The sequence below is a fragment of the Electrophorus electricus genome, chromosome 11 (genome assembly GCF_041902795.1).
Source record: "Electrophorus electricus isolate QZ-2024a chromosome 11, ASM4190279v1, whole genome shotgun sequence".
Lineage (NCBI taxonomy): Eukaryota > Metazoa > Chordata > Actinopteri > Gymnotiformes > Gymnotidae > Electrophorus > Electrophorus electricus.
In genome coordinates this window covers 1,834,751-1,861,784 of record NC_137507.1, presented here as the reverse complement: position 1 = coordinate 1,861,784, position 27,034 = coordinate 1,834,751, and the positions used below count along the sequence as shown (strand labels likewise).

At 47.5% G+C, this 27,034-nt stretch overlaps 2 protein-coding genes across 3 annotated transcripts in view; one reads left to right on the top strand and one right to left on the bottom strand.

Annotated features, from left to right (window-relative positions):
- Positions 1-2,693: 2,693 nt before the first annotated feature.
- Positions 2,694-10,519, bottom strand: nmd3 (NMD3 ribosome export adaptor). Of its 2 annotated transcripts, none has more exons than XM_027027420.3 (16): positions 10,400-10,519; positions 9,956-10,155; positions 9,175-9,309; positions 8,740-8,836; positions 8,571-8,651; positions 8,325-8,453; positions 7,489-7,579; positions 6,834-6,912; positions 6,420-6,516; positions 5,866-5,983; positions 5,116-5,261; positions 4,568-4,680; positions 4,176-4,248; positions 3,618-3,724; positions 3,336-3,406; positions 2,694-3,255 (listed from the first exon to the last, which is right to left on the bottom strand). In XM_027027420.3, exons 2-16 carry the CDS (start codon positions 9,997-9,999, stop codon positions 3,122-3,124), a joined length of 1,515 nt encoding a protein of 504 aa, XP_026883221.1. In that variant the 5' UTR covers positions 10,000-10,155; positions 10,400-10,519; the 3' UTR covers positions 2,694-3,121. The 2 variants fall into 2 exon arrangements, with proteins under 2 accessions (XP_026883221.1, XP_026883222.1); XM_027027421.3 differs by having other exon boundaries at positions 10,268-10,408.
- Positions 10,520-11,052: 533 nt separating this feature from the next.
- ppm1lb (protein phosphatase, Mg2+/Mn2+ dependent, 1Lb) overlaps positions 11,053-27,034 on the top strand; it is a 42,458-nt gene continuing 26,476 nt past the window's right edge. The window contains exon 1 of the mRNA XM_027027412.3: positions 11,053-11,813. Within this exon, the coding sequence (XP_026883213.1) occupies positions 11,415-11,813 (399 nt within the window). The 5' untranslated portion in view covers positions 11,053-11,414. The remainder of the gene's footprint in view (positions 11,814-27,034) is intronic.

The following is a 27,034-nucleotide window of genomic DNA, read 5'->3' as shown; positions in this document are numbered from 1 at the left end:
ATCTGCCCAGATATTAAACTCCATGTAATATTTTTTTTTCCACCCAGTACTTAGAGGGGAAAGGTGATTTTAAAATCATTGTTAACCCTGAAGGGCAAGTCAGGAGTGGAACTGGGAGTTCCTGTGGGTGATTGTGTGGGGATGCCTCATGAGCAAGTCAGACGGTTCACGTCCTTTACCTTCCCAACTCTTCAAAAGGGGGGAAAAAGGAGCAGTAGGAAAGAGGGAGAGAGAGAGAGAGAGAGAGAGAGAGAGAGAGAGAGAGAGAGAGAGAGATCATTGTTTCTTTGTGTGTCAAAGCAACCCTATGGTCACTTTCCCAAGTGGGTCTAGTTTCCTAAAATGTGGGGGGGAGGAGAGGGGATGATCATGTTCCCTAAACATGATCCAGGTACCGCCTCCCCCTAAACGAGGCCAGAGTGGAGCATTCTGCACCATCCCACCAAAGTCTGATTATTAAGGCCAACCAGTGGACTAGCCGTTATAGTGGGACGTGTGTCCATAGACCAGATACGTGACTCTCCATACATGTGACTGTCTCCAGCTGTCACTATGTCCAGTCTCCCCCACAGCTTTACTGCACCACAACACTCCGATAGGTGCCTTGCTAAATGAACAGTGGCTACACTCGCCATGCTAATTACCATTTGTTTTACATTTCTACAAACCTCAGCAGATGTTCCAAACACTGCTAACCTTTCTATAACTCACTTTTCTACATTTTAGAAACCCAGACACCTTATTTGTTTTTCCACACCTTGTCCAAACGCTGTCTCAGCAAGGTCACACTCAAGTTGACAGCTGCAGAAGAGTGGGCAGGTTTGGGAACTTCTCCTGGAGGGGGAAATAAAAGGTATTTTGGTTCCAGCCTGAATGTTCTCTTGCCTCTCATTTATTTTTCTTTGCAGAGAATTTCCCCCACAAAACCGATTCAGAGTCGAGAATCCGATCGGCTGACATTTATCGGGCCGTGGGGATTAGTCGATAGTCTCGGCCATGACCTACAGAAAGCAGGCTGGGAGGGTTTTGTGTCCCATGTTGGCTCCTGTTGGCTATTCTCTAAAGGTCTTCCTCGAGCCTGGGAGTCAGCTCTCAGCTCTGGGCCACACCTTTTAGCTGCTCTATCATTAAAATAATTTTAATGAAAAAATTATTCCATTTACTTAATTACAACATAAACTGGTCAGTCACTGCTGAGATGTCGAGCACAAACTTACATCCTCCTCATAAATTCCCTGAATTAAAAAAACCTGCCAGGAAGCAGAAGCAAAACGCCAAGAGGTGTTCTGGGGTTAAAATACAAAGAAAAGTTCAGCTTTGGTTACCCTGACAAACAATGAATGTCATTTTACGACTTAAAGAAGTCTGAGTCACACTTAAAACACATTTCTGCCAAACTCACCTGAGGGATGATGGGAACGCTTGGCTTGCAGTGGCTGTTGCCAGGACCTGTCGCTTTTTTTCTGTGATTAACAGCCACTGAGGCTCCCAGCTCCCAGCGCTCGCTGAAGGTGGCCGATGCTGGGATGAAAATTGGCCTTCTGATATCAAAAACAAACAAATATGTTCAAGTTGTCTGTCAAGATACAAGCCAAGTGGAAATAGAGATGTGTTGTGTTAAAAAAAAAAAAAAAAAAAAAAAAAGCCAGACAAAAATCAAATAAAAATGAAAAAGGTACAAATATGGAAAAAGCTGAAAAGGAACTACTAAGCTTCAAAACTCAGTACAAAACTCTCTTCAAACTCTCATGGTCCCTCAGGCCAAACACTTAATTGCTAAAACACAGTAAACACCATGTGAAAAACAGTAGTGTGACATGAATTGGGCAGGATACATAAACTAGTTCACACTTTTATTACCTCAGGACTGAACTACTTAAATGCCCTGCCAACTGGATGTTTAAACTCCAGTTCCTCCAGAACACCTCAGCTAGAGACTGGCCATATAAGCCTGATACTAGACACCGCCATGGCTGACCGTCAAATCCCATATTGATTGCAGAATTCTGATACTGACATACAAACCTCTACAAGGCCTTGATCCTCAGTACCTGAGTGCACTTATTTGCTGTTATGAACCACCACACCTACTTAGATCACAAGGCACAAGTTACCTAATAGTACCTTGAATTAGGCAATTTGCAGAAGGATAAAGAGTAACTGGAAAAACCTTCCAGGTAGGGTTTCGGACTCTAATGTTAGGTTCTAATTTTAAGTCTTTTATTTGTTTAGTTGAGCTTTTGGAAAGGAGTTTTCCTGTTAAGACACAAGGTGCAAATCTCAGGGGTCCTGGGCACGTCCTCCAGCTTCTCACAGCGTGATGCAGAGAGATGCTGGTGTCTCAGGGAGCCCTCGTCCACGTCAAGGGTGGAGCGGAGAGATGCTGGTGTCTCAGGGAGCCCTCGTCCACGTCAAGGGTGGAGCGGAGAGATGCTGGTGTCTCAGGGAGCCCTCGTCCACGTCAAGGGTGGAGCGGAGAGATGCTGGTGTCTCAGGGAGCCTCTCTCTGCCTGTCACTTTCTGGCTTTCATTCCACCCTGGATCTCTTCTGAGCTGTGGTACCTTGCTCAGGGAGGTTTTCCTTGCCAGCATCACTGTTTGCTCAGTAGGAGCCTGGACCCAGATTCAGTGTATACATGACTTGTGTAAAGGTGCTTTGTGACCACATATTTTGTAAAAACTACACAAATGAGTTTGGATTGAATATTCATGTTTATTGCACCCACCACACTAACCACTTCAGACAGTCTTTCACCAGGATAAAGATGCACTGAATGCAATGAAGATGCAATTGATGCAATAAAATGCAATGAATATTTCAAATCACATTAGATCATTTACGATGGTTGTACAGTTATATAAATGTATTTGAAATTAGATCTGCAGGGTGTGTATGGTCTATAGGAACGGAAGCTAATACGTTAGCTCAGGCAGAGAGAAGCCAGCACTTGCACCAGTGTACTGTGTTTCACCAGCTACCCACCAAGCCGACAACCGAGTCAGGAGCGTCAGAAGAGCCACACACTTCTCTCCACTGCACACGCTCGGTAGTTCGGCCAGTCAGGCGAGCGGAAGAGCTGCACAGCTGGTGCGTGCCCACGCTGGGCTTGCGCCGGTATGGCTAATCGGTCATCATGTCTGCCCCCTCTCCGCCGGTGGCGTCGCTGAGACTCAGGTCCTCCAGCATCTCGGCCAGGGAGACCCGCGGAACGCCCTCGTCGTCCGTGTCGCTCTCCACGGGGATTTTGGAAGCATCTGGAAGCCCAAAAGGTGCATAAGTGCGCAAAAAAAACAGATGTTTTCGCCTGTGTGATGGTGGCTTCTGGCCTACTCACCTCTGAAGATGTTGACATTCTTCCTCAGTGCCTCGTCTTCCTCCAGGTCCTCCAAGAAGTCCTGGTATTGTCTGTAAACAGTCAACAATCAGTGATACGTGTCTGAAAAGTATTTTCCTGGCCACCACATATGAAGCCACAGGCGAAGTTAAACGATTCGTCTTAAGGTGGTCTGGAAAACAGCTGATGTAACACTGTGCAACCTTAAGTGGAGCCTGCAGCTAGTGCACAACTTCAGAAATGAACCTCCTTAAAGGCGCCCCCCTCCCCCCACACAGTTACCTTTCGTCATCTGTGTCCAGGCCCTCTTTGTCTCTGGCCAGCTCCTTCAGCTTCCAGTTCCTGCGTTTTATTCTCTTGGCCCTGTCATAGCTCTTCTTAATCAAAACCTGAACGCAGAAAGAAATCACATCACAGCACGCGACACACAAACCTAGAACAAGCCGGACGCCTTTAATAACCTTCCACACGACGTTGGCTTCACACAGCTGTTTTCTGCTACGGTTATTAGGTTCAGAGAAGAAAAGCACACAGTGTGGGTGCAAGACAGCTTGGTCGCGTTTCGTACAAACACCATGCCGTTTCAAGTCTCTTTCAGTGTGCTCGCTTTACTTTCCAGCTGAGCAGCAGGTCACTGTCTGCTCAGTGGTTCTGTTCTTTGGAGATTTCTAAGCTTTATATTCCCCCGTTGCCTTGTGTTGTTTTAAATCAACTGTACTCCAACAAGCTTAATGGGTGGGGAAAAAAATAAGTCAGCCACAAGGGGGCAGTATAGCCTAAACTTACAAGCAAGTAACAATTTCAATTATGTGAATGGTTTGGGATGTTGGCTGTTCTTACCACATCAGGGACGTGGTGTGGATTCATCTTGTTAAGAAACTCGTCGTTGATGTTTGCATTGGCAAAGTCATAGCTTAGACACACAAAAAGGGAAGGAAATGGTAAAGAAAAAAGGGACCTAAAAATATTCTCACTTATGTACCTCTGCCATATATAAACGACTTTAATCTCGATAAGGTATTTAGGTAATACAGCATAAACATATGATGTGTCCCTGGTTTGGATGAAAGCAGGACAGCTCAGTGCAGGAAACCACTACAGCTTCTTGCCAAGCTATAACGCACCAGATACAAACTCGAAGTGTTCTGAGATTTAAGTGTGGTGTGCTATAGAAGGGAGCAGACTGAAGGGGGCAGTGTTGCACTCCCAGAGTCCAGAGCCACTGTGCTCACCCCAGCGCCAGGTCTCCGATGTTGAGCAGGTGACCCAAGAAGGTGCGGCAGTGATACTGCTGACTGGTGTCCATCTCGGAGGTCTTCTGAACCCACACCTCTGCCAAGGTGTGCTGGTAAAATGCGCACGCACACACACACACACACACACACACACACACCCACTTCATTGCCAGTAAAGGAAACGGGTTATTTATACTTGGATTTGTGCCTTTTTTATAAAAGCCACAGCTCACTGAGCCAAAGGCGGTATGGGGTAGAAGTGCTTGGCTAACTGGATCAAAACCATATTACAATTAGTATTGACTTTCCCTTCCAGAGAAGTCTCAACACTGGCCATATTTGATCTGTTTAAAAGCCATTTCCAGTGGACGTTCTATAAATACAGAAAACTACAAATTCAGTGGGGAATTATTGACTCCATCCTGTACCCTCGTCAGCATGAAGGAAGCCAAAACAAACTTTACCCCCCCAATTTTATTTGTTTCCCCCATCACCTCGACGCCTTGACTGACCAATCACGGCCACAGGCCCGCCCTCTTTCTTACCCGATTGGACCTCAGACCAGCCCCTGCTCCTAAACGCAGGTCCCTGATGATGTCGATGTCCATGACGATGAACTCGTCCAGTTGCCGTGGACTACAGAGGCTGTTGAAGGGGTAGCGCCAGTAAGTGTTGGCATCCACTTCGGCGACTGCAGCAAAATAAACACAACAAACAAAGTGGAAACACTGAACATTAGAACGCAGAAGATGAAACGTGCTCACTGTCAGTTCTGGCTAAAGATCGTAGCAGGTAGCCAGTCTTACAAACACAGAAATCTCATTTTCCGTTCTTTGTTCCAATTTGTCTTATATGGGCATGTGGTCCAGAAGTTAAATTTTCCTTTCACACTTCAACTTTCACTTAAACATGCAACAGACGTCCGGTGTGATTCTCGTGGTTGGGGTTGAATGAACAGGTGTTCGCCGTGTGCTGCAGGAGAACACCATGTTGCAAAGAACGAGAGTACTGGAGGCGGGTGCTGAGCAGACCTGACCCAAACGCACAGGAACCAGACGAGACAGAACGATGCCTGTACGTATAACTCAGGACGACTTAAACCGCCCCCTTAAATCCTCGATCATTCTCGCTTGTCGTTAAATTGTTGTTAAACCTCATGGAATTCTCGTTTAGATCCCTGTGCTATTAACCCGTGTGTGGTGCGAGATACAGCCAGGAGACGCGTTTCCCTCTAAGGAAAGTGTCGGAAGGTTGGGTGTCAGGTGTTAAGGGTCTGGAGCTGGCATCTCACTCACGCTGCAGGGTGTTCGGGTCCAGGAGGTGGATGGTACTGGTCACCTGAACGCACACACACACCTGACCCATGTTGCCCAGACTCTGAGCCAAACGTGGAGACAAGCAAACCACGTTGTCCTGTGAGGTGGGTTGGGGAAGTAAAAATCACACACAGACACACACGGTATGACAATGACAGAGCTTGAATAATCCTTTCTGCCCTATGAAATTATCATCCATACAGTAATAGAGTGAAACATGTCCACACATTTCCTTTGACTATTCAAACTGACATCTTAAAGGTTTTTTTTTCCCTAGGCAGAACAATAGGGGTCCAGATTCAACTCCTGTTCACTTCTTCGAAGCCATTTAACACCCCCTGAACAATGCAGCACGAGGCTAGTGCGATCGCTTTTCACATCACACACACACACACACACACACACACACCAGGGTCAAAGCCAATAAAAGTCTCTCACGTCCAAACGCTCTCACTCACACCCACCCACCCACCAAATGAGTCACTGGCCGGCTTCGCATATCTGCCCCACACACTAAAAAAAAGCACATGTACCTTGCAGATGGGCACGATCTCAACAGAAAAGGTGCTTTTGTAGTTGTATGAGTTCGAGTGCACGTCATGGGAGATGAGGCGTTGTGAAGCCTTTGATCTTCAAACCAGAGAATATTAATGGTGATTCATTTTTTTAATTAGCCAACTGCATAATTAACTAAACGTGGCAGAAAAAAGGCGGCTTCCAAAATAGAAAATGAGAGAATTAAAATACTCTTTTCAGAAGTACGATTTATCACAGGATGTAAAGCTCAAATGGAATGCACATGTGGGCTGGAGCTCCACTGAACTGGTTGAGCTGTAGCTCATCTCCTGGGCCCTGCTTCTGACACATTTTTGTGAACAACTGGATGAGGAGCGCAGAAGACAGCAGAGGAGGTCAAGTGTCAGAGGTCACGTGTCAGAGCCTCGCACCTGCAGGGTACTGTGCACTGCAAGAAATCCACCATCTTCTGGGCATGCTGCTTGGAGCCATAGTAGAAGTCAATGCCCTCTAAGAACAGCAGAGTGAGAACAGCAGTGAGCATGTGTATACAATAATAAATATATATAATTTACACACACACACACACACACACACACACACACACACACACACACACGAGTAGTGTGTATGTGAGACAGAGAGAGAGAAGGAACAAGAGAAACAATTAAAACCCATTAACTTTAAATCATTTGCACGTACAGAACATTCTCCCGTAACACATCCCAGATTAGAGGAGGTGTCCAGCATGGTTGCCACATGTCAAATTATTCAGAGCCTCACATCCCCCCCAGACTTCAATGACTCCCACAGACGACATTTCAGAGCACCTTTCAACCGTACCGAAAACAGGAATGTGCAAATGCTGGTGTTAAAAAGGGACAGTTTGGGCTAAAATGCTGACAGTTAACAGGGCTGGTTTCAATCTGTTCTATGCTCCAGTAACATTTTAGGATTAAAATGAAACTGGTTAAAGTGTCATTTTCATAAAAATGTAATATCAGAGGGATCTTGGAACATCAGACTACGCCAGATAGGAGTAAACGAGGATGACAAAGGAGGCGGAATGAGGAAGACGACACACACCGTGGATCTCTTTGATGCGAAGGGTGTTCTGATGAACCCTGTGTTTCAGAATCAGCTGCTCCAGGTAGAAGAAAGTCTTCTTGTGGACAGTCTGCAGAAATCAAAACGAAACAAGAGAAGACATGCTCAAAGAGCACAAGTGCAAAAACACCCATGTGATTGGACGTAGGGTCGGTTACATCACGGCATGCACCCATGTGATTAGGCCTTCATAATGACCTTTGCTAAAGGCTCAGACTGCCTGGGTCACGCCCTCAGAACCCTGCCAAAGACAGCAGGTCAGGGGCAACACGTCATACGCAGACTGTGGCCTTGGGTCACTAAACTGAAATTGTAAACTTCACAAAGCTGCACGCCAACTGAGCGTAAATCTCCCCACCCTGTGCCTTTAACCTACTGGGGATTAAAGGTCGGACACTGATGAGCGAGGGAAGACATGCCCACTGGCAGACGGGAGCTTCACCCTGCAGCCGGTGGGTTTTAGGGGATTCTTCAGAGAGCTGGTTTATGCTAATGAGACCCTGATTAAACAGGGCACGTCTAAGAATGTGGCGCATGAACAGCTTTGTTTCTTCCAAACATACCCATCTGCTGACAGAACCTGAATGCCCAACAAACTCCCTCGACTTCATCATTCAGCCCCCGGAGCATCTCCAACCTCGCATGGCTGTACATCCAGAGCTTCTACTACTTAATCCCCCACCCAGAACCAAATCTCAACTGTCCATTAGCAAGCACAGTCCCTGGTCGCAGTGCTTTTAAAAGGATTGGTCAGGGACTGCGCTTCCTCATTCCACATGTACTCGGAGCACAGCAGGCATCTGCCAGCGTGGTACCTTCTGTCTGACTTGTACTACCGCCTTCCAGTAGTCCTTGGCCTCCACTCGGTGACAGTCGTCGCACATCTGCGGCTGCACAACAAACTCCACCACAAACACCTGCTGAAGTATTGCCCCGTTCATGACCTAGAGAGAGAGAGAGAGAGAGAGAGAGAGAGAGAGACACACACACAGTGAGAGCGCGCTGGCCAATCAAGCCAGAGATGTGCTGGCTTTTTTCTCCGGCATGCGGTCAAAAATCACCTCTTTCTGAATGGTCAGCTTCATCTTGATCCTTTTAGAGTGTGGCTCTGTCCATAGGAAGCCGGCGTCTATGAGGCGGACCTGGGCAGAGGGAGAGGGAGGGACTGAGCGAGACGCTGCACTGGTTCGGGGGTCTGTTCTGTGCTGAAGCCGTCTGCGTGCTCTTTACCTTAGACATCGAGCCCTTGAGCTTCTTCAAGCAGAGCGCGAGCAGCTCGCGGGACTCCAGAGAACACTGCACCCAGGTACCCGGAGGCTGCAGGTATCTGTGGAACAGACAGAGCCATCAGACTCGAGACGACTCGCTTAAGAAACGTTGGAAGTCCTACAGGCCACTAGACGAGCGTGAGCTTCTAATGCTGCATGCGGAGGCTTCCATCAGCGCTGCAGCCATTACTGCAGCTACGTCTATATGGTTGTAGTTGGCTAGAACTCAAGTGGGATAACTCTGAGACAAGGTTTACATGATCACGCAAAGCCAAAACCCAACCCAGCCTTAAAACCGGAGAGTAGGAGTCTTTCTTTCATCGTTAGCATGTATCTTCAGCTCATCAGTCCTGGCACATGATCCTGCTACAGGCACTTGCGATGCTGCGGTGCATACCGTTCACACTGCTTGCAGAAGTGCACAGACACCTGCTTAGGGATGCCCTCTGAGATGTCCACCTGGGTCCTCAGGCAGGACACGCACATATTGGCTGGATTTGGTGGAATGGGGACGCCACATGTGCAGCAAAGGCTACGGGAAGAAAGAAGGGACAAATCAGTGCAGCGGACAGGCACAAAGTTTATTCATGGGGAACCTTCTGGTTGTACATCTATTGTTTTGAACTTGTTTTTATTTTTATTTATTTATTTATTAAAGGGTAGTTCATGTCCTCATCCAATCATAAAACGATATGAGGCAAAGCCCTCCAAGTCAAAACAAACAGCAATTTCACAAGTCTAAAAAGCAAAATCAACATAATTTTAAATATCGTTATTTGCTTTATGCAGTCAATTCAGAAGCAAGTCAGGGGTACAAAAGGTTAAAATATTACAATAAGAATATTAATAAATAATTTTACAAAAATAAGTTTGTTGGCTATTTCTCTGCGATGTCAAATGACAACCTAGTTATTCACTTTCCACAATATTACACATTATTAGTTAAAACGTTGGTATAAAGAAAATTAAGAGTACCGGAAAGCGCCTTTACTATTTAAGGCGTTACCAAATTCTGCCTACTTCCCATATGTGCAATGCGTACGGCACAGTTTGGCTGAGCACGTGTGGAGCACGGTATGGACACGTGCTTAAGCTGGTTTCTATGAAACCAGTTCCTGCGTCTCCACGAGGGTAAGAGGGGTGCGGAGCTCCGGTCGTGCACACGGCGCCGTACTCACATGTGGCCGTGCGCGGCTGTGGCGGGGGGCTGCACGTACTCCATCAGCGCGGGAGCGAACGAGCCACCCTCCAGAGACCACCGCGACAGCCGCACGTGCCCCCGGGTCGGACGCTCACGCGTCACGCGCTGTGGCTTGTGCGCGAGCTAGCTAAGTGGGTCGGAATATAAACAGACGGTGGCCGATACCGGAGCACGTTTCTGCAAAAAAACAAACAAACAAACAAAAAAAGACTTTACGACATGTCTGGATATAAACATTGACCGATACCAGTAAACGTTTCTGTAAAAAGACTAGTAGTTATGTGTTTACTTCATTAAAGCGTCAACGCTAGCCTGGCTAGCTAACACTTCACGAGACCACCGTCGATATATCCGGAGGCCCGGCAAAGTTTAAACGATGTAGTTTTCTAGTGAAGAACCGTAACTGTTTACAAACTCTTACCGATGGACAGCGAGTGATATTTAAACACCAAAACACGCTGCGCGAGAGCAGCTTCCCCAAGAGCGCGCCCCGCTGATGACGGCGAGGAAAAGGGCCTTAAAAGTAGCTGCCCAAACTCCGCCTGACTATATTTATCAAAACGTTCTGACAGGCGGTGTTGTTGATTCATCTTGGTGATCTTAATAACAATAAATTGGCCACGTTGCGTCAAGTGTGTTGGAAACAAACCGATTCTATTATTTGACGTGGGAAATTGTGTGGCACAATGTTGCTCACAAGATGAATTAGTTTATCTGAACTAATTATTTTTTTAAATCTAAAAACCAATCCCCAAAACGTATTTCGACCACGGGCTTCTGTGATTCAATTTCATGGCCGTTTGTAGGTCTTGTTTCTGCTACATTCTTTCAATCACAAACAGGTTATCAGGTTCCTAAGAATCACAAATTCGCTTAAAAGCTCTGGACAGTCTGTGTTGCCTCAAAGCGAAGCTTTCATCAGGTTCCCTTGGCTTGCGATCGTTTAAAAAATGCATACAGTGACCTTCATCACTGGACTTTTATTATATCCTATTTAAATATTTGCAAGCATTGAGCAAACGTTTGCTGACTTCACACCGCTGAAACGTTTCCTGCTTCACAGCGCGTGCGCAGATTTGACGAGCGCGTCACGCGCCGTGAACGGGGACGGTGAAGGCAGGCGCGCGTGGGAAGGAGCTTTCGCTCGCGCTGGTCTCCGACTCCCCCCGTTAACATGGAACGCGAAGCGCCGCTTCACCACTGCAGCGCGTGAGAGCGCACGCTCCGACTCCGCAGCGGCCGCGTCCACGGACGGCGACGAACGCGTGCATCCCGCACAAATGCGCTCGAGCAGCGGACGCCTCGCTGGTGTTGCAGAGAAACATTAAAAGTGTTCCGTTTTTGCTCCGAGTAGCTTCCTAGACCCCGTGTTGACGCGCAGGATGGACTAAGATGTACGCATAAGGACCGGCAGGTTAGTGGGTTTGTGGGGATAGATGATAGGAGATACGATGACACTGCTGTCTCTTCTGGGCAGGATCATGCGTTATTTTTTGCTAAGACCAGAGACTTTGTTTCTGCTGTGCATAAGCTTGGCTTTGTGGAGTTATTTTTTCCACACGGACGAGGTGAAAACCATCGTCAAGTCAAGCAGGGATGCCGTGAAGATGGTCAAGGGAAAAGTGGCGGAGATCATGCAGAACGACAAATTCGCTGGTCTCGATGTGCTGGATGCGGAGTTCTCCAAAACCTGGGAGTTCAAGAGCAACAACGTGGCCGTGTATTCCATTCAGGGCCGCCGGGAGCACATGGAGGACCGCTTCGAAGTCCTCACCGACGTGGTGAACAAGAGTCACCCATCCATATTTGGGATTTTTGACGGCCATGGTGGAGAGGTGGGCTGTTTCGTTGTCTTAGTTCACAGGCTTTACAGCACACACCATCAAACACAACCAGTCGACTGCAGGATAAAACTAACAGCCTGCTACGCTGCAGCAGATCGAAGTCACCTGAACAGGTGGAACATTGTGTTAGGTATGAAGGCTTGGGACCGATTTAGTTGTCTCAGAACAACACAGAGCAATTGGTTAAAGTTAATTAATCAATAAGCTTGCTTATTTGTTTTCCATCTATCAGATCTGTCGAATGTGACAATATTTAGCCATTTGTCAGCCTAATGCTGATAAAAATCTTTTTCTTATCATCACCATTGTTATTGTAGTAATGGCGATAAATGCTAAATAAAGCAGCAGCAGGGAACGTTATGAATACATTTTAAATAATGTCAAATCTTTTTAATGTATCATTTAAAATGTTACAAATGTACAAAACTCTTAATGGTTTTCACAGCAAGTGTTACTTTGAGCAGGCTCAAGATGACCTTTTGAAAGCCACATACCTAATTGGCCTTCTAGCTAGCAGTCATCTTGGTTGTTTTAACAGTACTTCAGCATACACACTGTACAAACACACTGTAAGGCTGAAGAGGACTCAGTATTTATGTTTTCTACACAGTGGACTGTTACGTGGATGCTTGCGTGATAGAGGAACAGAATCTGAAAGTGATGTTGGTCTTGTGGGCTGAACACTGATATTAGTACAGTAGTGTTTCAGTGATGTTGGTACAGAAGTATTTCTTTAGTAGTTATAAATGGAACAGTGATGTTTGGTAATAGTAATATTTCTACAGTATTTATAAACTGAGCAGTGTTGTTAATTCAGGAGTACTTCCACAGTACTTATACACTGCAGCTGCTGTAGCATTCACCACTCTGTCCTGTGCTCCTCCCACTCTGTCCTGTGCTCCTCCCACTCTGTCCTGTGCTCCTCCCACTCTGTCCTGTGCTCCTCCCACTCTGTCCTGTGCTCTTAACATTCTCAGAGTGAGTCTTTTATCTTGAAAATGACCCTGAAATGTTCGAATCCCTCTGGCAGTCATCTTGCAGTGGGACTGTAATGTTGGCGTCCCTTCACCCCTCATCTTATTGAAATCTGTACTGCCTTCAGATTCTTCTCTTTCTCTCTCCTTTTCTCTCCTTCTCTCTCTCTTTCTATGTCTCTGTTTCTGTGTTTCTGACTCAGGTGAACTCCTCTGTTTGCTGTAAGGCTTCCTGCTCTCCCAGTCATTTGTGGCTCTCGCCGTGACCTTTCTCTCTCTCTCTCTCTCTCGTGTGTGTGTGTGTGTGTGTGTGTGTGTGTGTGTGTGTGTGTGTGTGGGGGGGGGGGGGGCAATAAAGGCAGCTTGTTGTGGTCAGGTCTGCCGTCTGGCGCGGGTTTCACAGGGCACCACCCATGTTTCCCGCTGGGTGTGGAGTGCTCATGTTCTGGGTTAGTTTTAGGTCATAGTGAAGGTTTCTTTGGTGCAGGGGTGAACTCCTGATGCCATCACGATGTCTTCCAATATGTTGCCACTGGAGACAGGACTTTTTTTTTCTTTTTTTTTAAATGCTTCTTTGAAGTATGCAAAACAGCTGCCAGAAAAGAGCTTTTTAAATTACCTTGCAGGGGTGTGGTGTCGGTGTTTGTGTGTTTTAGTTACTATGTATGGGTATGTGTGTGTGTGTGTGTGTGTGTGTGTGTGTGTGTGTGTGTGTGTGTGTGTGTGTGTGTATTTACATGAGCATGAATATGTAACTGCAGGAGTGGGGTGGGTGGGTGGGTGTGTGTGTGTGTTGTAGTTACTGTGTATATGAGTATGTGTGAATTTTAATTGTTTTATTTGCTGTCAAATATATATGTGTGTGTGTGAGCAAGGATGTGTGCAGATGTGTTTCTCATGCATGAAGAAGCAGTGTAGTTATGCCTAGGGCCACAGTAAAATTAAACTTACTGGTTAGTTACTGTGTGTGTGTGTGTGTGTGTGTGTGTGTGTGAGAGAGAGAGAAAGAGAGCGCACCGTTCCTATTGTTTTATTAATTCAAATTTCACAGCGGCTGTAGGAAAGACGTTGGTGTAACAGTGCAAACCCACATCGGTGTGAGGCCCAGCGGGTCTCAGCATGGGTCTTAGACAGCAGCTCGGTGCCGACATTTGGCGCAAATGCAACAAGCAAAAGCATTTTAGAACATTCCAGCGTGATTTGAAGGTTCCATTGTTCCCATGTTGATGCAGAAAGGCTCCTCTGAAAGCCCTGCCCCTCAGGTCCACGCAGGAATGGACCCTGTGATGTCACAGCTTGGCCTCCGCGCCTCGGTATTTTGCGTTGTTTTCTCTGACAAGGATGAGAGTAGAAGCCTTGGAGCCCCGTGTAGTCTTCAGTGTCTTTGACATGGTGTTTTAGAGAATTTGTGTGTGCGGTTTTCACGGTTGACCTGCCAATCAGAGGCCAAGTGGAACGTCCATGTCATATTCAATAATGTGAACAACAGACAGAGTAGGAATGTGTGGGCCGAGGCTCAGGCCGGCAGGGAGTAGATCTTGTGTGTTTCTGTGGGCTGCCTGTTTAAACCTCTGCACTGGAAGGTGCTAGATTTTGTAAAGAGTCTTGGCACCAATTGTACATATGCAACACACACACACACACGTACGTGTGCACTTAGTGAGTATGGCCAAAGTTGCTGACGTTCCGGGATCTTCTGTCAGGATTGTGACTTGACCTGGGATGTGAGCCTCTGGGTCTTTGTTTCTGTTAGATATTGTGCACCTCTTTGGCAAATGAACAAAAGCAGCAATATTTTAGTTTTCTTTTCTGTTTCTTGCCTTTGATTGATTGATTGATTGTCCACTTACAATGTGCCACTAGTGCTGCAACAACACACCCCCTGTGTGTGTGTGTGTGTGTGTGTGTGTGTGTGTGTGTGTGTGTGTGTGTGTGTGTGTGTGTGTGTGTGTGGACACTGAGGCAGCTCAGTGGTACTGTGTCAGATGACGCTGATTTGGGGGAGAGAGAGCAAATCGATTAGTTCCACTGGCTTGGCTCCTGAGTGGAAGGACAAGGTTACTCTGACCTGGAGCTAATGGAGTGTGCCTGCACTCCTGGACCTGCTTGCCTCTCCTCACCCTCCTCTTCATCATGCTCCTCCTCCTGTTTTCCTCCTGCTTTGTTTTCTCTCTCCCTTCAAGAAAGAAAGGAAGTAGAAGATGTTGGGCTCACTTAAGACAAGGCGGCTGTAGTCCTCAGCTGTAACTGGTAAACTGTTGGTTTACATACTTTGAATGTAATTCGAAATATTTTTTTCCCCCTTTATACCGTTACCCTGTATGTCCACAAGTGATTCAAATTATAAACAATATGCCTCTAAATTTAATTTCCTTAAAATAGTTATGGGTTTGCAACAGCAGGAGACCATTAGCATGTGCAAAACATACGACAGAGGAAAGCCAGAGGAATGAACGGAAGAGCCTGATTGGCTCTGAAAAGACAGAAGAATGAACGGAAGAGCCTGATTGGCAGCTGCTTGTCCACCTGGTTGGTGGATGCCGGTCGCCCGGAACCCCCATCTCCCCACCTTGTCCACACTCTCTTCCTGTCTTGGTTTCCTTCGGAGCAGCTGGAATGAGAGGGGACGGGGTGGGGGGGTAGACGGCTACCGAGAAAAGAACTCCCTCCACTGCGAAAATAGGATGCAGTAAGAATCTGCTTGTTGTTCTCTGCTAGATTTCTAATTAGTCCTCTGATTCCACTTCACCTGGAATCGCCTGTACAAAGTGTGATGAAAGAGGTCTTTTTTAAGTGTGTGTGTGTGTGTGTGTGTGACTGTACCAGTAGGTCTACATGACACCTGTGTAATGACGGTGTTTGGATGTTGTGGTGTGCTTCATACTCAGGCTCCATGACCCCTTTGCCTGTCACATGTTCCCTGCTACTACATCAATCTGCACCAGGACATAAATGCAGCGACTTGGGAATCTCACAATCCTCACGGGCTCACTGGGAAAATGAGAATGTATATGAAAAATGTATCTGAAATCCCAGAAATTCTTTGTTTTGGGGGTAAACAGACTTTCTGGCTGGGGTGTCATCATTCAGAAATAAACGCCTGCTCATAAGAGTGAATTTGTGGACAGAGCAGGAGAGAAGGTCTGCATATAGGAAGGGGGTTTATTGGATATGTAGGTTTCCTACATATAATAGAGTGTGACAGTTTTATGGAATAGTGCATGTGTTTATGGTAGTTATAAATCCATTTAAATTATGAATACCTGTGTGTGAGAAAGATATGAAATTGTATGACCTCAGCTTGTCTGTGTATCACTGAAACTGGATTACGTTAATAATCTCATTCCTTTGTATACATGTGCGTTTGCATTTCTGGAGGCGGTGTGCTGAATCCCTTTTACCTATTCTCAAGGGTTGACTGTTTGGCTGCTCTCCAGGGTGTGTGTGTGTGTGTGTGTGTGTGTGTGTGTGTGTGTGTGTGTGTGTGTGTGTGTGTGTGTGTGTGTGCGCGCGAGAGTGAATGTGAGAAAGTCTCCAGACGTCTCTATAGAGCGAGAATGTCCAGATAACTACACCCTTGAGCCTAATGTATCATTGTTAGTGTTAACGTTTATCATTTCCTTGTGAATTAGCCTGTTCGGTAATTTTTTTAAAGCTGCTCACTGAAAATGTGGTGAATTGTTTCCTCACCTTTTTATGACTTTGACTTTTTCCCCTCTGTTTTTCTGTGGCCCATGCAAATCTCTGACATTTCTCTGGCTGTGAAGAGGAGCAACGTTTTTGCGTCCTCCGCTGACCCTCTAGGCCAGGATGATACCTTTCTCCCTCTTCCAGGCTGCGTGGCCTTTCGTGGTATTTTATTCTGGTTGTTCCGCGGTTTGTTTGTTTGCCGGAGGATCATTTCTGGAATGCTGGCGGAGTGGAGCGCTCAAATGGAATTTCACAAACTCTCACTTGCGAGTCTCTTTGCAGTAAGTGCAGTCTTTCTCTAGGGATTGTGGTTGTGGGTGGCGTACTTCCATAGCTGGAGGTTCAGTTTATTTATTTATTTATATATATATTCTTGTCCCTCTGAGAGCTCTGGTGCTAATGCAGACTTTCTCTCTCTCTCGCGCTCTCGCTCGCTCTCTCGCTCGCTCTCTCGCGCTCTCCCTCTCTCTCTCTCTCACATGTGTATTTACATTAGTTTAATGCTCACCTCTGATTTTTTTTGGCATGCTTGTACCCTACTCTGCGCTGAGATTTGAATGGTGTTGTTGTTGTTGTTGTTGTTGTTCTCCAACTATCTGATTGAGTGCCTAACTGCTCTGCATTGTCTCACATGTTTGTCCTCAACATCCTGCGCCGTTCCCAGAGTAGTTGTGTTACTTCCTCTTTCCTAGGTCCTCTGTGGTCTCGGTGGGACTTGCTCCAGCGTTGTGTGCGGGTGTGGCCTTTCAAAGCGCAGCGAAGCAGTTTAACACGCGAATCCTGCCCCTTGGGGTTTGAATCCCAGTCGTGCTGGGTGCCGTCTGGTCTGAGCGGGACCGGCCGGCCGGGCAGTTGTTCGTTAAGCTGGCACCTCGGTTTTCCGTGTCCATGCGAGTCACTCGACAACACCGAGCGGCCGATGGCACAACGAGGCACAGGTGCTGGACTACCACCCATCGTGTGGCTTGTTAATGTCCTGTACCGATGTGGTCTGGAGGAGGGAGCCCAGCGGTGATTGCGAGGGAGTCTTCACCATACGCAGCACGTAGGAGACGGTGCACGGGAGCATGGGAACACTTGCCGAATGTCAGCGTTGCTGCTTTTCAGCTTGTCTGTGCTTGCTTGCTGTTTTATGATTGGGGGGGTTTAATGAATTGTGGGTCTTTGTGTGGTGGTCACAGAGGTTGATTTAGCCTGTTTTAGCCTCTAGTGTTCACTGCAATGAGTGTCTCTGTTGATGTCCCGTTATATAAACACACGCACAGAGACCTTCAGAGAATTCACGTGGGTTTCAGAGTAGACTCTGCCCTAAGATACGGTTATTTTTAAGCCCCAGTGTGAGAATGTCTGTCTCTGTCTCTCCGTCCATTTACAGAATCCAATCTAAATTCATCTGTAAACATTCAGAGCCCCTTTCAATAAATCATATATCAGATTTTTCCAACCTCCCAAAACAATCCTATGCAAATCCCCTGCCACATTTCACACAGCCTCCGCGCTCCTGTCTAGAATCACGTTGGTCTGGTGTTTTCCGCAGTAATGTCCTTCCTCTCTAAACAGAGGCGTCCGGGCTCTTTGACCGTGTCCCGGACTCCGTGGGTCTCTGTCTCATAGGTTTCATGGAGCGCATGGCCTTGCGTGGCTGTGACTCCCCGAGATGTAGCGTGCACGGGTTCCCGCTCGGCGATGCCGGTTGGACACAGTGACATGTAACTCTGGTCCTCACCACATGGGCCGGACCGCATGGGGAACCGCGCCACATCGTGGCCATCGGCAGGTGACAGTGGCGAACGGATCAAGGCGAGCAGGTCTCGGTGTGCTCCAGCCGAAACCGGACCCGGGGGAGGGGAGAAGGAAAGGTCAGACAAGGTCAGCCGCCTCATTGTCCTCTGAGCAGATCCTGCCCCCCCTCCCCCTCTCTCTATGATATATATAACACACACACACACACACACACACACACACGTGTGTGCGTGTAAAAAATTGCAATGTATTGCAATGACTATATTGCTGTTTCCAGAGAAACAGGATGTTTCGGACAGTGGTCCTTTATCAACTGTGCAAACAAAGTGTTTCCTAATAATAATATATTATGTAACTGATGAAGATGAACCGCAAACGGTAGGCAGTCCGAGACGGTTCAAGTGCAGTAGGGGATGGTTCAGGGGCAGTAGGAGACGTTCAGGGGTAATTGGAGACAGTTTAGGGGCAGTCAGACATGGTTCGTGGCTGCATGGGTTTCTGTAAATCCAGTGTGCGTGTGCCTCAGCTTGTCAGGGTGTAGACCCCCACTGAGAGCACAGTAATCAGGTCATTTGACAGTGCTGTCAGCGTTCCACTGTGCTGCTTCTGAAGGTGTCGCGCGTGCCTCCAGCCTGCGGGAGGATTTAGCACAATAGCAGCTGGAAGAACGCCAATCACGTCTGTTTTATAGGCCACCTCGTTATGATGACTTTATCCTGGTGTGTGGTGGGGGGTGTGTGAGTCTGGAGCAGAGATTCTCCAGCTGGTGGTCAGGGAGCCCACCCTTTCCACACGCTGTTTCTACCTCTGGCACACCTTGGTTGGGTAACGGAGTCGACTGGACTCCTGGATGACCTGCTGCAGATGCACAAGGAGCAGGATCTGAGCAACAACCTGGTCTGGCTCGTGGTCCACAAGGATTAGACTGGAAACCTCTGGTTTCAAGAAACTGTGTGTGGGTATAGGGTGAGGGAGTCGGCAGAGCACGTAGGCACTCTTGCAGAATGGATCCAGGAGTGTGTTCCCTGTAGCCTCACACTGCTGGATTACTGCAGGAAAAGATGATGTCCATGATGCTCACCTCTGACAGCGCTAACGCTCGTTACAGCACATAATGCGGCAAATCCTGGGAGACGTCACAGAACGTGTGTGTGTGTGTGTGTGTGTGTGTGTGTGTGTGTGTGTGTGTGTGTGCGCGCGCGCGCGCGTGCTTGTGTTTGCTTGCTGCTGTATACTTGGCTGTTGTTTGTCCGTTTCTCTAATGGCCCATACTTGGTGAAAACGCAACCCATCCTCCGCATCCTGTCAGATTTTGAATAAAGCCCACATAAAAGGGAAAAAGCAAACAAAGAAACACACACACACACACACACACACACACCCACACACACCCCCCCAACCTGCTGTACCGAGTCTGCCGCAGTTGCTGGGTTCAGTGGTGTCTGGTCTGGGTCAGGTGGCGTGTTCCAGTGCACTGAATGGTATCCACATGGACAGGACCCTGAACAGGCATCCGGTCTGCCGTTGCTATGGTGTCGTATGTGGAACAACTGTGTGTCGGAAGACCGTTCTCTGTGGCCGACTTGAAGAGCAGAGATGGCACTCCTGTCTTCCTGTTGGACATTTCCCTTTGTTCTCATATGTGCTTACGGAATTTGAATTGTAGTTTATCCCAAATAATCTCTGTCTCTCTCGTCTGTCTACCTCAATCTGCTATTACAATTCTCCTACACGCTTCTTGACATTAGACTGTCTGTGTGAAATGGCCCTGATGAGTCAGTTGCCCAAGCATGCCTGGGTGTGGTGCGGGAGGAAGTTTAATGGGCGGAGTCTGCAGAACCAAACCCCGCCTCCAGACACAGTGCGACAGCATCAAAACAAGATTCTTCGTGACTGAAACCATCCAACATCGTATGTCTCACAGCTGCTTTTACTCACTGTAGATTAGTTTCATATTTTTTATTTTTCACTTGAATTTCTAGGATATCGGTACCTTTAGCTGGAAAGGAAGTAATTTGATTTCCAGAATACTCATTTGATGAGATTGTGGGTTTGTTTTGAATGGTATTAGTTTTGTCTGGTAACTGCTAGTGAATGTGTTAACATTACACTACTCGTGTGCGCACATGAGTACACAAACACCAGCGTTCAGGTTCTCTTAGTCTGTTTTTTGGTGGCACATTTGTGAAAGACACACACACTCTTTTACATGCTCTGACACACATGCCCCCACACGTAGTTCAGGTGTGCGTTTGATGCTTAAATCCCACAGATCGTGTGAGATTACAGATTACGGCTGAGCTGTGGAACGGGGAGGAGGTGTCGTGGGAGATCTCTCTGCTACAGTGCATTACTTCAAACGCTAAGGTCTGAAACGGGCTAATCTTCGGTGAGAGGTTTAACGCATATCTCCTAAACAGCCACATCTCGGCCGGCCTCCGTCTGTGTTTAGCGTTCATCTGTTTCTCTCCCCGTCTCACCAGTAGCGCTTGCTGCCACTGCTTCATGTCTTCAGATCTGTCACTCCATCTGTCTGTCTTCGTCTGTCCATCTCCTAGACGTGAGCATCACAGCGGGGACATATGTAGGTAGGCGTCGGAGTGGGCGGGGCTAGGCAGCAGCCCAGGTCCAGGCTATCGCCGCTGGCAACAATGCCGAAAACAACGGAGGCGGTTTGGACCGGTTAAGGACTCGGTCCCTCCGGCACATTTCGGGTCGGAGCAGCAGGGCGACACGGTAGAGATGCTGCGCCGTGTGCGCGGCAGGCAGGGCTCGGAATAGCCGTGTCGACAGAACACTGCACACCACTGGAGCGAGCGCATCGGAACGTCTGCGCTCAGTTCCGACAGCCTCCTTCACGAGCAGCACAGACTGTTCCTCTGTTCTGCTGGACTGGACTGGAGGCCCAGACCTGTTCCCGTTCCACCTGACTGGTGGTCTGGGTCGTTCCCTTCCCGCTAGAATTTTGGCCAGGCCGCTGTTTATCTCTGGCGGCCAGCAACGTCCTGGACGGGACAGAGAGACCACGTTTGTCTCCCTTCCCCTGTTCACGTCCTGCGTGACACCGCCAGCCTCTCAGGATGTGGAGACCAAGGTGACTTTGTCTCCATGAGACTTCACTGATGTGACCTCATGATTGGTTCTGCTGGTATCTCTCTCCCTACCTCTCTCTCTCTCTCTCTCTCTCTCTTTCTGCTTGTCTCTCCTCTTCTTTATCTGTCCATCTATCTTTTTTCAGCTCCCCTGACACCATTTCCCACTGAAACCAAACTCCCGCATTCACCTTCAGCAGCTCTAGGAAGGCTCTTCCAGGGAACGTGCAGACTAAGCGTTTCTCTCCTCGTGTTTCTCAACAGCGTGGCTTTGCCGGCCTGCTTGTCAGGTTATTTGACTTTAATCCTAACCCTGAAGAAAAAAGTGAGCATTTGTCTGATGTTAGAGCCCTGCCCAGGAGATGCGGGCCACAGAGGGCTTTATCTGGCCAATGCTACCAGAGTGGTTTTTGAGATCACACTTTCTGGATACCTTGTGAGAATCTGTTGGTCAGTGTCCAGTAGGTAGAAAACACTAGATCATATACACACTTGGGGGGGGGGGGGGGGGGGCATTTATACCTTCTGTTGTGCTGATTCATCTCACAGAAAGGTTGCTAGAGATTGTGATTTACCAGATTGCCAGTGTTTCTGGATTATGAGCTTGGGGAAGGCTGATGATCTCGCGGAGGTGTAGATGAACTCCCTGCTGGGTGGAGTCACACACGCTGCTCCCACCAGCCGTATCTGTCCTCGTTTGCTTTAGTGGGGTTTTTTTCCTGCATGTGCAGGCACTTGATTCCCTCTGTCCTGATGCTCTCATCCCTCCACTGGGATCTCCCCAACTCTCTGTTTCTGGCATCCAGACGCCTTTGATTACTGGTTTATTCATTCAGCCGATCAAATATTAAACCGTCTGACGGGGAACAATATTTCACACCACATGTAAAGGGAATCGACCTACAGGGAGAAGCAAACGCATGTATGTACATGCGCACTCATCTGCCACCTCCTATCTGTCATTTAATGGGTTTGGCAGCAGTAAAACAACGCCGTCTTCTTCATATAGGCTCAGCTGAAACTTCCGATTGCTTTCTTGTCTCATGCAGATTCTAAGGCCAGGCAGTGACTTTCTTTCCCAGTTAGTTCACCATGCAACATTCACTAGCGCACGTGTACACGAACACACACACACACACACACACACACACACATATATATTCACATGCATGCAATAGGGACACACACTACTGTGCCTATTTTGGAGACGTTCCCAATGCATGAACAGCAATTAAAATGTTTCCAGTGTGCTCTTGTTCGCATTCACACTCACCCACACACCAACGAAAAATTAATTTGTGTTTTTGAGTTCTGTGGTTATTTTTCGAAACCTAGGTTCAAGTACGTCTGTCTGTCAAGCATACCAACAGACACACACACCGTCCTATAAACGTCATTCATTTGGACTGGGAAACCTGTCCTGGTTACTCCCAGTCCAGTCGTTCCAGTCCCGCACTTTCTCACCAGCACTGTTGCTGCAGGACTTTGCCATTATGTGCTATAGGAGCACCAACATGTGATGTGTGCTCAGACGGATCTGCTAATGACGTGGCTGTGATGAAAGCAATGGGTAAGAGCCGTTCCTGAGAGCCACACTTCATTTATACTGTACAACGGAACGATACGGTTATAGTATACCACTTACAAAGGCACACGATTCACAATAAAAACTTCGAATGGTTTATTAGGATTATGACGTGACGTTCTTAGGTTGGTGTAAATATTGTAGTTTTTAGATCTTCTCCATAATGACTAATAATAATAATAATAATAATAATTATTATTATTATTAATGCCAAGCCCTGCCCATGCACACACGCACACCTTTTTAAAACATTTTCTACTGTATATTTCTTCATTTCTTTTAGCAGGTGTGACGATTGACCACCCTCCTGGCGTCGATGTTTTATGGTTTCCCTGTTGTCTTTTTCTCCTTTACTTCCTGGTTCCGCTCCTTAGTTTCGTTTTCGCCACCCCTCGTCTGTTCCTTCATTCCAGTCCGTGTTTTGGTTCTCCCTGTGCTCATGTTCACCCGAGTCTGTTTATTGCCTAATTGTCCTGGTTATTTGTACCCTGTGTTTTTGTCTTCGAGTTCGTCGGTCATTGTGGCGAGTGTCAAGTTTGCCTTATGCTCATTTTACTGTCGTCATGTTTATCTTTGCCTCTGCTTGTTTCACCCTTCGTGTTTGTGTTTCCTCATTTAATAAAACGCCTCCTGCATTGGCGTTCTACCTCTTGCCTGTCCCTGGTGGGATCGCTACAACAGATGAGCTTCCACAAACGCAGCATGTGTTGGCATTAGCTGCTTAGATTCCAGAACCGCGTGCTGCTACTGTTGCAGTGATCTGCAGGAGTGACGTGTGACCTGGCACTCACACCTGGGTCTGTGGGTAGGCCCACCATCGATTGCACTCAGTCGTTGTGCCAGCATCCACGTTTATCACTTAATGGCGTAGCTCACGCAGACCCTCGGGGGTGGGGTGGGGTGTGAGCAGTGGGGCAAAGGAGTGCGTGCTTCTGCGAATCGATGCCCATGGACGTGTGGCCTGATCGATGGCTGAGGGCTCACTGAGGGATGCTGGGGAAAGGGGCGTTGAGGAAGAGCTTGAGGGCCCACAGTCATCTGTGATTGGACCGCTGCTGGAGGTGTGGCCTCTGCTGGAGGTGTGGCCATTTTTCTTTGATCGCTGGGAAATTTCTGATCATCACTCAGCACACTGTTCATAGGTTCCGTTTTCTCGGCCCTGGTTGTGCGCACGAACACATTGCACTTTGTCGACACTGGGTTTGAGGCTTCCTGGACTGTACCATTCCAGACTTTCCTCCTAACGCTGGCTTTCCGTCTTATTTTCTCTCTGTATGACTTGCTTTCTACAGAGGCGCTCTGAACGTAGGCTTTTTTTGTCTCATGCCACACGGTTTCTAATGTTCAGATTGACGGGTGAGCGATGCCTCCCCCGGCTTTCACAGTAGATGAAACAGAGTTGATGATCTGTCCAAGGCAATTAGAGAATGAACATTATTCGCTGAGGAATTGATTTCAACAAAGCTCGCGGTCACGGTGGAAGAGCGGAGTCGAGTCCCTCGAGCCGTGTGACTCTCCCAGGCAAACATCTGCGTGGGCTTCACTTAATCTGTGCTGTTTAATCTGTGAACTCGTGGCTTTGGAAGAAAGGGCGCTGGTGTGTTGCCTGCAATCTGACAAACGACCCCTTTAAATAGGATCTTTAAAAACTATTAATTAGCTCGTGGTTAATTATGCTCATTTTATAAGTAAGCAGTTTAATAAACTGGTTTATAAACATCTTGTAAGAATCAGTAATGTAGATACCGTAGAAGCATGGCCATCTTTAGCACTAAACCTCCAGCGTTTATAAAGCCCTCTGCTCTAGGTCTTTTTGAGGCTACTGGTCGCCATGGCAGTAAGCCAGGCGTTTCCATGGTAAGACACACTCATTAATCACACTGAGCACTGCGAAGGCTGGGTACACCAGCTATGCGTAATGTAAACATACTGTGCAACACTGAAACACAGACGTCAACAACCCCCTCGACGTTTAGGAGCTACGGGGCTGACGGAACGACCCGCCGGCTTGCCTGTGCGGCCCATAATCCCTGCAACACCCCTCATGTCCTCTAGTGTGCTGAGTCGGGCCCAGACTCAGACCTTGCATGTGACCGTCTCTGGCTGTTCAGATGAACGACAGATGCACTTACACCTGATCCAACATGTGTTAATCGCTTTGGCGCAGGCCAGTCTTTAATCCTAAAACATCACGGGCATCTCTCATTGTGCTTTTTCATTTATTACAAAGTGTATTGCAATATGTAGCACTGTAACTGCAGTAGTGTTTCCCATAATACTCAGACATGTCGGTGCATACAAAGACGTTTATAGGAGACATTTAATCTGTGTTGATTGAGGAATGGCCTCACGTTCATCAGTGTAATGGGCTTAGATACACCACCACAAAGAGGCACAGATGTCTAGTGTGGAAGTGTTGAAATGGTTTCGCAGAGATAACATTTAATACACTTAAAGTGAGCCTTACGTAGCCGTATCATTTATGAAAAAAAAAACCAATTGTGATCACGACTTGGTATCTGCACGGAATCAATGTCAAATGATTCAGACTGGGATCCAGGAGGGAAGAAAACAGGACATGATTGGGACATGACATTAAGGGTGTGCAGGGTTCGTGTGAAGGTCACTTGGGTCACTGGTCCATATCATTATATAATGTCTTCGAAACCTGCTGCGGTTGCATAGATAAGAGCTGGTGTTATCTAGTCTAGAGCCCATAAGAGAGTGAAGGGGAGAAAACCATGGAGTCTTGTCCTTAGACAAGACAAGGGAGCTAGAGACAGAGAGATGGGCATCGTCAGTTACACTACACTTGGACCCTTGGCGATGGCCAGCACATGGCACAGCTGGGATTCGAGTCTGAGTGTTGAGAGTGAGCTTCCGCTCCAGAGGCAATGGGCACACTAGCACAGAATCTAACGTGATCTGGCCGGGCACACCCTGAAAAACGTGAGTCATAAGCTCAGTTTCAGGGAGATTGTGTGCACATTTTATGGTCTAATAAATATCGCTTCGGTTGTGTGTGCACGCGAGAAATTGCTTATTTTCTCTGTGTCATCAGGATGTGGCGAAGAGCAGGGCAGGTTTTTAATTAACGTGATTAATGCTTCATGTGTTTTCAGAGTGAGGTGTGTGCGCGTGTGTGTGTGTGTGTGTGTGTGTGTGTGTGTGTGTGTGTGTGTGTGCGTGTGTGTGTGTGTGTGTGTGTGTGTGTGTGTGTGTGTACTAAATATTAACGGAATGCAGAGATAATGGTACTGTTGAAATTTGGGTGTTTGGTCACATTCCCAGGCAGCAGAGGGGCAGCGGGACTGGGATATGGGCGACGCTCCTCTGCAGAGCGAGGTCACTGGGACTTCTCCAGCTGCACGGCTGAGCTCATTATGACGGCATCAGGCTACCAGTTTTATACACTTCATATATATGCTAATTAGATATGCTTGCACGCGCACACGTGGATGACTGTTGGTACTGTCCAAATGTCCTTGCATTTTTGCAACTGGCCAAAGATTTCCCTGAAGTGAAGTGAACAACTAATAACACATGCACTCTCTCTCTCTCTCTCTCTCTCTCGCGCTCTCCAAACCTTCGTTAGAATGAATGGGTCGATTCATTATTACAGGACAGATTAAAATAACAGTAACATGGACTTTCTTCATCGTTATATTGTAGATGATCCGAATGGTAATGAGTTTCAGCATCTCCATTAGAGTGTTTCCTGCCAGGAATGCTAATCAAATGCTGTGTTCGATTCATCGTCAAGTCCTGTACAGGTCTTCAGAACCTTTCTCTTAGGAAGCACTGAATGAAAGGACGTCTTGAGGCCTTGGACAAAGTCCTGCTCTGTTCGCGATTCTCTCGCCTTGCCCCCGTGCGCGCCACCATTCCGGTTGGGACCGCGGTGCCCGGTGCAGCTGCACTGGCGTGCCTACTGATCACACCGAGACGCCACTCGCGCTCCGAATGTTAAACACTCGACAAACACGGGTGGAGGAAAAACCACAGCTTTGAGGCCCAAATCCAACAAACATATCTCTCTCACTCTCTCTGTGAGAATGTTTCGGCCATTTGCTGGACTCTGTGGAGAAGGCACCATACAGAACATGAAAGAGAAAATGTCTTTAAAAA